This window comes from Carcharhinus amblyrhynchos, chromosome 9, assembly GCF_965287045.1.
Source record: "Carcharhinus amblyrhynchos chromosome 9, sCarAmb.v2.hapA, whole genome shotgun sequence".
In the NCBI taxonomy this organism is placed as follows: Eukaryota; Metazoa; Chordata; class Chondrichthyes; order Carcharhiniformes; family Carcharhinidae; genus Carcharhinus; species Carcharhinus amblyrhynchos.
This window is the reverse complement of record NC_137332.1, coordinates 57,641,747-57,653,365: the sequence shown is the minus strand read 5'-3', so window position 1 is coordinate 57,653,365 and position 11,619 is coordinate 57,641,747. Positions and strand designations below refer to the sequence as shown.

At 39.4% G+C, this 11,619-nt stretch overlaps 1 protein-coding gene across 2 annotated transcripts in view; it reads right to left on the bottom strand.

The window, feature by feature from the left end:
• Positions 1–263: 263 nt before the first annotated feature.
• Positions 264–11,619, bottom strand: part of LOC145347836 (protein Niban 1-like) — a 111,995-nt gene continuing 100,639 nt past the window's right edge. For both annotated transcript variants that reach the window (XM_080195739.1, XM_080195740.1), the window contains exons 12-14: positions 9,564–9,671; positions 7,009–7,120; positions 264–5,808 (exon numbers count right to left, since the gene is read on the bottom strand). In XM_080195739.1, the coding sequence (XP_080051865.1) occupies positions 4,271–5,808; positions 7,009–7,120; positions 9,564–9,671 (1,758 nt within the window). In that variant the 3' untranslated portion in view covers positions 264–4,270. The remainder of the gene's footprint in view (positions 5,809–7,008; positions 7,121–9,563; positions 9,672–11,619) is intronic.

Here is an 11,619-nt window from a genome sequence, read left to right as displayed (position 1 = left end):
AAAATATACAGGACCCCATTCCTGCAGATTGACAGATGCATCTGCTGGAATAATATATCAATGTATAAGAAAAGATAATTCAGCCAGGAAAATATCATTCATTGTTCTATCTCATTTAAAACGAAGCATTGATTCAAAGTAGCTGCGTTTCTGGTGCCTTACCCAATATAATTCTTATGAGGATAGAATTTCAACTCAGAGTCCACTGGCCTGCAGAAGATAGAGGGGGGTGATTTTCTATATCAATAACTAGAATTTGAAAGTATATTTCTAATTGTTTTTATTAATCATAATTCATTCATTAACACATTAATTGCACCATTGAAAAAGACACAGGTTCTTCAAAATTCAGAATCTTGTATATTCCATTGGAAACATTAACAATTAAAAAATTCAGCTTTGAAACTTCTGTCAGCATCACCGTATGAGTTAATTATTATACAAAATAAACTGAAATTAAAACAGGCTTAAGGTCAGGCCATATATGAGGATTATATTCCAGAAGGCATCTAAAGAAAGGTGAATTGTTTTCACATCTCTTTCTTCTGCTGCTCCATCTGCAGTAGTGGCAATGTGTCTGTTTAAAGAGAGTGCAGTTAACCTATCCAGGATTTGAAGTTCTTCAGAAATGATTACTTCTATATTATCCCCATCTTCAAGAATCGCATCATCAATTTCACTACAAAGAGAAAACTTATTACAAATAGAATACAGCGAAGCACAAACATCATCTCAGTTGCTGAAGTTTCTGTTATAGTGGAAACCTCATACAGTGCCAGAATGTGCGTGAAAAAAAGCTGATTAAAAATGATGTGCAATCACATCCATTTTGTCCTCCTATTGTATCAGATAGGAATAAAAAAGTGATTTCTAAGATCGTGGTATACTAGCTGATATTTAGGTTGAAAATGGGGTGCGTGGTACTGGCGGAAATACTTCTACAAATGCCACATGATGCAATTTTAAGCCAATCACTGTAACAAATTTTGATTTTAATTCAAACAACCTTCATAAAGCAAGAGCAGCTAGAGTTAATGGAAAAGGGAATTTTAATATTTTTGAAATGGAGATTCTGTTCCCTCAAGCAGAATCCATTTTAACACAGTACTCAGCTTTATCTTAGGGTGCAATGCCCGGGGTTGGAAACTCATTATTTACAAGTGTGCAATGACCTCTACTGGTCTTGCACATGCGTTTACTCAGTCATCATGTTACAATTTTTCTCCACGGACCATCTTCTGCTGCTGGCTGCACCATGGGATCAGGTTTCATTGGGATTCCTAATCCACCAGGATTGTCCTAGAGTCTCTTGTAATGAAAGATTCATCCGTAGGAAATTGTTGCACGTAACAGGAGAAAAATCAAGGGACCTTTAACCATATTTAAAAAGATGACTTTGAACATTTGGTTTATTAATTATAAAAGTATTAGTAACAGGAAAAAAGGCCGTTTGACAATGTGGAATAGTTGATGATGAGAGATCATGTGGTAAAATCTTCAGGAATAAGTCCAATCAGAGTTGGATACTCCAGGTTTCACTCAATCACTCACATTATGCTCTAGAGCTGAGAAAAATGAATTGCTTGTCAGAAGTAATATTCAACTGCTCTGTCTAGTGACTTAGATTTCTTACTCAAATTTTTTCTTGCTTTCCATTCAGAAAGCACCAATCCTTGCTGGCCCTATGGTTATCAGCAGTGCTCTGAAACAACTGTTCCTTAAATTCAATCCTGGACAATGAGGGATAATTATCTTCGAATATATAGGATGGTGTAGCAGTAGTCAGTGAAGGAAAATATGCTGCCCAGTTATCCTCATTAAACATAGACCTTGCTCATTGTGAGGATGTAGTGAATGAACGATAAAATGTAAAGGTATTTTACAGTAAGCAAATGAGCCAGGAATAAAACAAGGATGCTCACAGCCAAATAGGCCCAACTCCAAAAGCTAACTGAACTGAGTAACCATCCAACACTGCCACAACTTTCGACAATATTGTGTACGACTAAAGTGGGAGTGCATTAAAATATTTATAAAATAACTCAAATTAATTTCCATTTTAAAAACCTTAATGTGAAATTCCATTTCACAAACACTTGAACAAAGCACAATTTTGCAGTTGGGTGCATTCCTTGTTTAAATGTCACGCCAGCTTCGGGGCACCCAGTCAGGTTCATTTATTCAGGCATCACCTCATTAGGACTCCTGAGGCTCCTCTAATTCTAGATGAAAGAAGCAAAATATTTATTTGATAGATATGGAATGTAAGTTGGTGTTGGGTTGGATAACTGACGAGTTTTTAGACTCATTATTGATTATTGCTACGTCTAAAAGCATGTCCCCATCATCTGAAAAAGAAATTCTCTTCTATTCTGGTGATCAAATGTGGATCACCTTGTTGGGAGATCCTAAAATCACAGTCTGACCAGCAACCAACACTAATTAAAATCAACATTTTATTGCAAGACTGTGAAATATGAAATAGACTCATTGATGGGTGCATTACAGCATTGTGGATAAGCTAGTTTATTGCAACAGACCAAATAGTCTGATGTAGTCACAGCACTCCTGCTAGTTATTTAGAGCTTGGGTATTTTTTTTAATTACTCTAAGACACAACAGTATGGTTTTGTGGTATTTATTTTGTTTTTCTCTTCCATTTCAAAAGTAATTTTTTCTTTCCTCCTGAAGATTCCCCACAATATACTGCCCAAAGTGCGAAGAGATCACATGTCTCTCAAGCTTTGGTGAGTGACTTAGAGTGACTTCCTACCGTCAAAATGAAGATTTATCTTCCCTCCTCCAATGCCCATATGGAAACAGTTGCTCTTTTTCTCTATGTCTTCCTGGCAAGAGGATTTTGAACTCTTAGCATGGGATAACTTCAGCCCTAACCTACTGTCCTATCTCTCCCCTTGAAAAGGTAAATGGAAATGTCAATTTATTCCTTTATTGTAATAATTGTCTTCACAGAGTTTAATTTAGGTAGTTGAATAGCTTTTGTTTGGAAATTCATCATCATTACCCTGAATTTCTCATGGGAAACTTCAGCGATAGACATGAATATTGAAGTTTTACAGTAATGACTACACGGCAGTTAAGTTTTAGGCTAGTTCAAAAGCATCCAACTTTGTGTTATTAATTCTTAATATTCAAAATGACCTCTGCAGCTGGAATTAAGTATTGCAGTTGCCCTGTTTACATTATGCTTTAGAGCAGGATAACTGTGAGCTTGGCAAATGAGTTATAAACCAACAACATAAGCCCTGTATCATCTGAAGTTGCGAGAGTGTTAGCAAGATGAAGTCACACAAACATCAACACTAATTATGTTAATAGAATCTGTCAACAGATAACAGCAAGGTCTAATGCCAGACTTATTTTGAGCAGCAAGTTACATAGGCTTTGGATAGGAAGGTGATCACCTTGGCATGAAAGCCTGGTATTGACACAAATTTAGAATGTGTATTCTACAAAATGATTACATTTCAGGTTTTAGTTGATGACTAAAATCAAACTGAATTAAAATACAAATTCTATGTCATAATGAAGATAATAACAATTGTACAGCATTTCAAGTGTTGACAGCATGTGAAAAACAAACAAGATTCTAGTAATTTAATCATATATATTAAACAGAAATAGCTGCAACTAGAAAGTAAATTGCAGCAGGTGCTAATGTCTATCTTTTGCAGAGCTAGTCCAATTTTTCAATAATGACTTGAAAATGGAATATATATTGTGCTTTGTTGTTACGTATTTCAAAAAGAAATTTGCTGGCCTTAAACATTTTTTTCTGCAGCTCTTTTCTGAATTTAGGTATTAACCATCTCTTCTGTGCAAGAAGCTGTTTCATTCTTCCTAAATCTGTCTCATTTTTATGGACACTTCAATCATTGTTTGGAACACTTGGATGTGGGCTCTGATTTCTTCTGTCAATTCAACGTGATTCAGCTTCATGTGAAGAAAAGGACAATTAAAAATCAAAGCAAGTCAAGAACGTACTTCTTCTTATCACTTCAGAAAGATAGCATAAGAACAGGAAGTGCAGTCCCAGTGTGTTCTGGAAAGCATTGAATATTATAAGAACTCTCAGTAAAGATCTTACATAAAGTGGAATCAAGGCATTTGGGTTCTTGGAATCATTTTTATGGAGCTTGAGCTTCAAGGTGCTTACTTCATTTTCTGGTAACAAAATAGATTCATTTTCTGCAATGGTGAGATGCACACCCATCAATTCCTTCACCTCTACTTCTGCACAAGTGATGATCTATATCTGAGAACTTTTTTCATCTTCCTTAGCTTCATCTTGGTTCAATGTCTTTTGTTCCTTTTCAGAACAAACAAGTGATATTTCAGTATCTGTTGTGTGTTTGGTGCTCAATTCTTCAACTCCCTCTTTGTGCAACATTGCAGCACTCGCAGGAACATGATTAGGCTCGATGTTATCATTGCAAGACACATCTTCTTGACATTCATTTATATTTAGTGGCAATTCCTCCTTCTCAGGTTCTGCAGCCTTTTTGTCTTGTCTTTCCACTAGTTCATTAATGGTTGTTGGCAGGGTTTCTTCCGACTCTTTATTTTTCTTACCCTGATCTTCCACAAGTTCCTGAACTGTTGACAGTGAGTCTTTGGGTTCATTACCTTCCATACACTGACCTTCCACAAGCTCAACAACTGTAGGTTTATTATCTTCTTCACGTTGACCTTCTACAAGTTCAACAACTGGCGATGGCAAGTCTTTGGGTTCATTATCTTCTCCACCCTGGTTTTCCACTGTTAACAGTGAGTCTTTGGGTTCATTATCTTCCACACACTGATCTTCTACAAGTTCAACTGTGGATGGCAAGTCTTTGGGTTCATTATCTTCCCCACCCTGGTTTTCCACTGTTAACAGTGAGTCTTTGGGTTCATTATTTTCCACACATTGATCTTCTACAAGTTCAACAACTGTAGATGATAAGTCTTTGGATTCATTATCTTCCACACACTGATCTTCTACAAGTTCAGCTGTGGATGGCAAGTCTTTGGGTTCATTATCTTTCACACACTGACTTTCTACAAGTTCAACAGCAGCTGCTGGTAAGCCTGTGGGTTCATTACCTTCCATGCTTTGGCTTTCCACAAGTTCCTCAACTGGTGCTGGCAGGATTTCGACTTTAGGTTCCTCATTTTCCTCATTCTGACTCTCCACAAGTTCAGTTGTTGATGACACAGCCTCCTTCTCTTTGATTTCATCTACAGCCTTCACATGTTCATCCATTTTCTGACTAGATTCTTTGTGGCAGTCATTATTGGGTAGCAAAGCGACTTGACTCTCAGCACTCTCTTCAGCCGGCACAACTGCCACTGTTAACAGATCCTGTATTTCTTTTAAACTATCAGGAGGTGGAGGAATTACCCTTGCTTCCTGTACTTCAGCTTCCCTGTTCTGGCATTCATTCGTTGGTATATTCTCATTACTGTTTGTGTTATCAAATTTGGTTAGTTTTTCAGCTCCCTGATAATTGATCATGGATGAACTCGTTTCCTGCGCTGTGCTAGTATCTGTTTGGGTAATCACTTCCCCATTCTGTTTCGAGTCAAGTGTAACACGAAGAATTTCATCACCGGACTCCACCCGTTCACCTTCGTGTTTCTCATTCAGTGTGGGATCAGATGATGTTTTCACAGGGCTCCTTGGTTGAGAATTTGGTGGTGTCTTTCCTTCATTTTTATCAGTGAGATTGCTATCACTGTCACTGGTATAAGGTGCGTTGTCTTCAAACAGATTATGTTTCTTCAGAATGGCAGCTTCATTCACCACTATCAAGAAAAAACAATTTGTTTTTCATATGAAAATAAGTTTAAAAGAACGCAGTTTACCTCACGAGAAAGCAACATTTTGGTCAAACACTTCACACAGGAGTAATCAGACAACAAATGAAGTCTGAGCCAAAGAATGAGGCAGTTGCATGATTAACAAGAACCTCAGTCAAGGAGGTGAGTTTCAAAGAGTGTCTTAAAGGAGGAGGGGGATATAGAGAAAGAGTGCCAGAGTGGAGGGTAAAAACAACAGAAGGCTTGATCACCAATTGTGGGAGATGCACAAGGGGCTAAAGTCAGTGGAATTAAGAATTCCGGAGAAACTGTTAATTTTGGTTAACACTGGGGACAGAAGTTGGATGGTCAGCAGTTTGGTGGGAATAGGATCAAGGAAGGAGCAGTTGGGTCCCATGAACAAGGTGGGCTCTGAGACAGCATATAAAATGTGAGTTTTGGGCCAGAGCAGTGGGGAAAATTAAGGGAAGTTTGGTTCATGGGCCAGCGGAGTAGAGGGAAGTAATCGACACAGCTGAGTAGATAGTTTCAAATCTTTGTGACAAGAAAGACCATGACTACTCACACTTGCTGTTGGAAGTGAAGGCAGAGGATGCATGGAAAAGTAAGGAGATGGTTTGTGGTGAAAGGGGTGGGGGGGGGAAGCGGGATGATCTTTGCATTCCAGGATAATCTTTCAATTGTGAGCAGATCTAACCAGTCCCTTCTGTGGTGGACATGAGGGCATATGAGGTGGTGAGGTCATCAGTGGTGGATAATAAATGGAGGGAGAAATTTGTGGAGGAAAGGAATGTATTAAACTCAGGAGAGTGAAATCACCAAGAAGGAGAAGTCACTCCATGCAGAAGCTGAGGGAGGAAAGTAAAGTAGTGAAGATATACAAGTGCAATACTTGGCATAATACTTGGGTAACACATATGAGCTGTACTTTTAACTGCCTAACAATCATTCACAACATCAAACCCTTAACCTGCTCTGAGCAGGTGAGGGGGATACCAGCTTGAAGTTTGTTTTCTCTTTAATGAAAATGAAGGAATGTTGAGTATAATCACAAGGCCAGATCCTGCTGCTATTTAATTATAGTTGTTTTGATACATTATAAGCTCATATTCAAGGCTGTTTTTAAGCTGCCATTCTGAAGCTTCTGCTTATTTTCTTAATGTTGGCATGTATGAAAATTCTTACCTTTGACTACCTCCCTGAGAATGGTCTGAAGCAAGATTTCTTCATAGATATTCTCCACTTGAATGAGTTTTGTGTAATCTGCAAAGATGTATTGTTCAAATTTCTGAAGCTCCTGTTTAAGGGAAAAAAGAAGCTTATGTTCAGCACCTTGCCTCATCGGCTCTAATGCAAAGTTTGTACTCATTAGGTGAGCATATTCATTAAGACGTGAACCACCGCTAAGAAAATCCTTTAGACTGAGATCTTTGAATGCAGCGGAGTCAAGTGCACAAGCTCATCATATTTTCATAACATGCTCGGATTGTTGTTCCCCTCCCGATTTTCCTCTCACACTCTTCCTCAAATACTCAATACTCAAAACCAATACTCAATTTTTTTTTAAATTCTGAAATTCAAAAAAGGTTTTAAAATGAAATTGTGTAGGCCTCAGGGTTCTTCCAATAGTTAATATGAGTGTCTTTCTTTTCTCTCCAAAAAAAATCATTAATTCATTTATTTTAAAATAGCGGAAATTTCAGATATAAAGTATCTTACCTAATATTCCCACAGCCTACTTTCAAAGTCATAATATTTTAGACTACATTGCAGAAATTATATTTAGAGAAGTGGTCTAATTAATTGGAGTATTTAATTCTGTTTAAGAAAATCACCACAGTTTAGCTTAAAAAGAGACAAACTTTGCACATTGATTCATAAGGAGTTCATGGAGCGAGATGACCTTACGCTTAACGAATGAAAACTAAAGCACAGTTTGCCTTCTCAAAGTTTATTGAAGATGTAACAATAAGATCTGGCATCAGCCCAGATTTCCTTCCAAGCTACAAACTCAATATCACATTCCCATGTTATAAATTTCTTTATTCTTTTTATTCATTAATGAGATGTGAGCCTTACTGGCTGGGCCTAGTTGCACTTGAAAAGGAAAAGGTAAGCTGCCTTCTTGAACTGCAGTAATCCCTGAGGTATAGATACCTATAGTGCTGTTAGTGAGGTGTTCCAGGATTTTGACCCAGTGACAGTGAAGGAATGATGATACATTTCCAAGTCAGGATGGTGAGTCAGTTGAAGGGGACCCTCCAGGTTGTGGAGTTCCCAGATATCTGCTGCCTTTGTCCTTCTAGATGGTAGTGGTTGTAGGTTTGGGACCTAAGGAACCTTGGTTAGTTCCTGCAGTGTATCTTGTTGATGGTGCCATGGCAGCCGTTGTTTGTTGGTGGTGGAGGGAATGAATGTTTCTGGTTCAATTGTTTTCCTTTCCCCAACTGACTGCAACATGATTTTTCTTTCCATCCCAATTGACTGATTAAGGGCCTCAGTTGACACTGCCCTGCTGCCAATTGAGGCCCTTAATTGGTAAATGTATGCTAACAATTAATGCCCACTTAAGAGTTTCATCCCTCCTCCGCTAGTAGCTGATGGGTGATGCATCTTGAAGAAAGATTGAAAAGTGAACGCTGGTGGGATTGCTTGTAGCTTTTGTGGAGGGAGCGGGGGATGAAGGGATGGCTGGTGGTGATGGTGAGACATGGGGAAGTTGTGAGCAGGGGATGTCTCACTCAAAGCAACGTAGTTTGGTAGGTACCAACACTGGGAAGTGGGAGAGCCCACCAGTTCCCTCACATTATGCTGAATTCCCTTCTTTCCCTCCCACATCACTCACATGTGGCCTGGGTCCCTTGGTGACCCAGAGCTTTGGGTAGGTGCATTACCAGCAGCTGTCACTGTGGTGCTGCTGAGCAATGCATAGTGGCAAGCTTCTGATAGGTTGGCAGTTTTCAATGGGTGAGGCGTGTGATTTCTGGGTTCTTGATCCTGGGAAAGGGCCGTCTCTGCCCAGTTAAGTGCCCAATTGGCCTTAATTCAGCCGGTCTTTCTGGAAGGAGGCAGTGCGGGGCTCTTATCTGCTGACCAGACCACAGGTGAGGACCTCAGTGTCCCCACTAAATACTTCCCAAGGATAATACAGCTGCTATTACTGAAAGCAGTTTGATAATATAAATGTGATATTGGTAACAATATGTAAAAGTGAGCAAAACCAGAAAGAAACAAACATTCCCAAATTAAGCCCCTGGAATATTAACAAAAACACACTTCATATGTTTGAGCAAAATTCCACTCTCTGGTTTGAGTGCTGGAGTTAATGCATGAGATATTGGCTCTACTAAAATATCAAAGTGAGGAATTTCAGGCATGTGTGTTAAATGTTAGGATGTTTGTATCCCAACTCACTGCAGGAGCTAATATTTCAAAACTTTACAAGTCATGTTTTAGCGAAGGCATAAAAAGATATATTTTTCCAAAGTTAATTTTACCCAGTAATGCTCTGATTCTGGTATAAAACTTTGCTTGACCAGATTCTACATTGCAAGAAATCAACAGGACTACAAATTGATTGCACCAAGTTCTGCATCCACAGTCTGGCTTCCATTGTGTGAATCTTGGCACTGGGGATGGAATCTGACAAAATTGGCCGCATCATGTCATAGCACTTGGTTGTAGGGTTTATAATACAATTCAAATACAATAATTGCAATCTTTGGTGATGTGATACTTACACGCTTGTAACTAGGTGCCAATATTTTCTGTAGTGTTGGCAAAGTAATTTGGACCAGGGCTTCCTGGAACAACTTCTTCCTTACAGTGCTGCTGTCATGATCATATTGCTAGACAAGAAAATATTCATTTGAAATATTTGTACATCCTCAAAATGGCAGAATTAATAAGTAAAGCAATGATGTCCTGGAAAATGCCAAGATCTAAATTTTCACTATACTTTCACCTTTATACAGTCAAGGAACTGTCCAGTAGTCAAGGAACTGTCACAAAGTTGTCCAGGAAATGTTAAAGAGCTAAAACAGAAAATGCTGGAGAAACTCAAGTCTGACAACATCTGTGGAGAGAGAATAGAGCCAACATTTCGCGTCTGGATGCCTTTCGTCAAAGTGAGGAGTTGTTAAGCTGTCAAATCTGTCAAAGATATCAAGGAAGAGTCAAACCTCCAAGGAATTGCACGAGGTGAGTTAACATGGAGGGAAAAGTGGGAAAATGGTGCTGATTGGGGCAATAGTGATAGATAGAGGAGCACCAAGTTGGCATGAGGATATGGGGGCCATGGCAGTGAGTGGAGGGAATGGGTTACCATAGCTTAGCATGGATAGAGAATGTGGAGAGGTAGGTGAGGATGTAGGCAAGAGGAAGCACGATGCCAGGGCATAATTGTGGGCCTTGTGTCCAGCCCACTTCTGCACCTGGTGGTCTGTACATTCACTCTGGGGTCACCTGCTCTGACTCTGGTTTCAGCATGCCTCCCCCAACTGAAAATCTAACCTACAGCAGGGAATCATCTGCACTCCCAACCCAGGTGGAAATCTGTACTCGAATGTCTTCAACAGGTTACTCTACAAATGGAGGTGTCCATTAATGTAGGAGCACAGGAACAGAACAATGCTGATCAGCTCCTCAAACCAGTTTTAATTCGAACATATATGGTTAGAGGGTCATTAGATTGGTTCCACTGGTCGGCGCAACATCGAGGGCCGAAGGGCCTGTACTGCGCTGTAATGTTCTATGGAATATAAGTATGTGAACTAGGAGCAGGTGTAGGCCATTCAGCCCCTTGAGCCTGCTCTGCCTTTTAATAAAATCATGACTGATCTGACAGGAACCTCGGCTCCACATTTGACCATGCCTTTTCTTCACCTGAACTCCAATTATCTCCAATGCTCCATATCCCTTGATAACCTTAACCAACACAAACCTATCGCTCTCAGCTAGCAACTTTTTAACTGACCCGACATTCAAGGTTTTCAGGGGGAAGTGTTCTGAATATCCACTAGTCTGTGTGACTAGGAGATTAGTCTCCTAATCTCACTCTGAAGTTATTTAACTTTAATGTGATGATCATGTCTGAATTCCATCCCGAGATAAGATCATCTCTTTGCATCTAACCTAACAAATCCATCTCCCTTATACCTTGATCTGAACCTTCTCCACTCAAGGGGTAAGCAAGCATGTTTATGCAATCTGTCCTAATGATTTAACCCTGGTATCATTCTGGTGAATCTGCACCTTTTGCAAGGATAGCGTATCCTTCCTGAAGATTGGTACTCTATGCTGAACTTCAGATGAATTCTAATCAATCCTTTGAACAACTCGGGCAGTTTCAACACTCTTATATTCCAACACTCTGAGATAAAGGTTAACATTTCCTCAGCACCTTTTATTATGTTTTATACCTATGGTCTAATTTTTAGCAGCTTGTGTACAGGGGGAATCATTTTGGTCAAATGAAGCTCTGAGCCTCATGACTCATCAGGTTCAGTTTCTGAGATCCAACCTGAATGAACTTTCATTGAACTTCGTCTGCCATCAACCTGTCCACTTACTCAGACTAACTATGCCCCTTTGTAAGATAACGCTCCCACCTACACAAGTTACTGAGTCTCCTAATCTCCTGACCAGATATTCACCATGGCAGAGAGCGGCTTTAATGGAACTGGAAATAAAGCACATTTATCAGATGCATGTTCTACAGAAGCAGCTGACCATCTAAATCAGCAGCTGCCTCCACTCTGGTTTGGTAGCTTACAATTGTGGAATGCAAAATGTGCA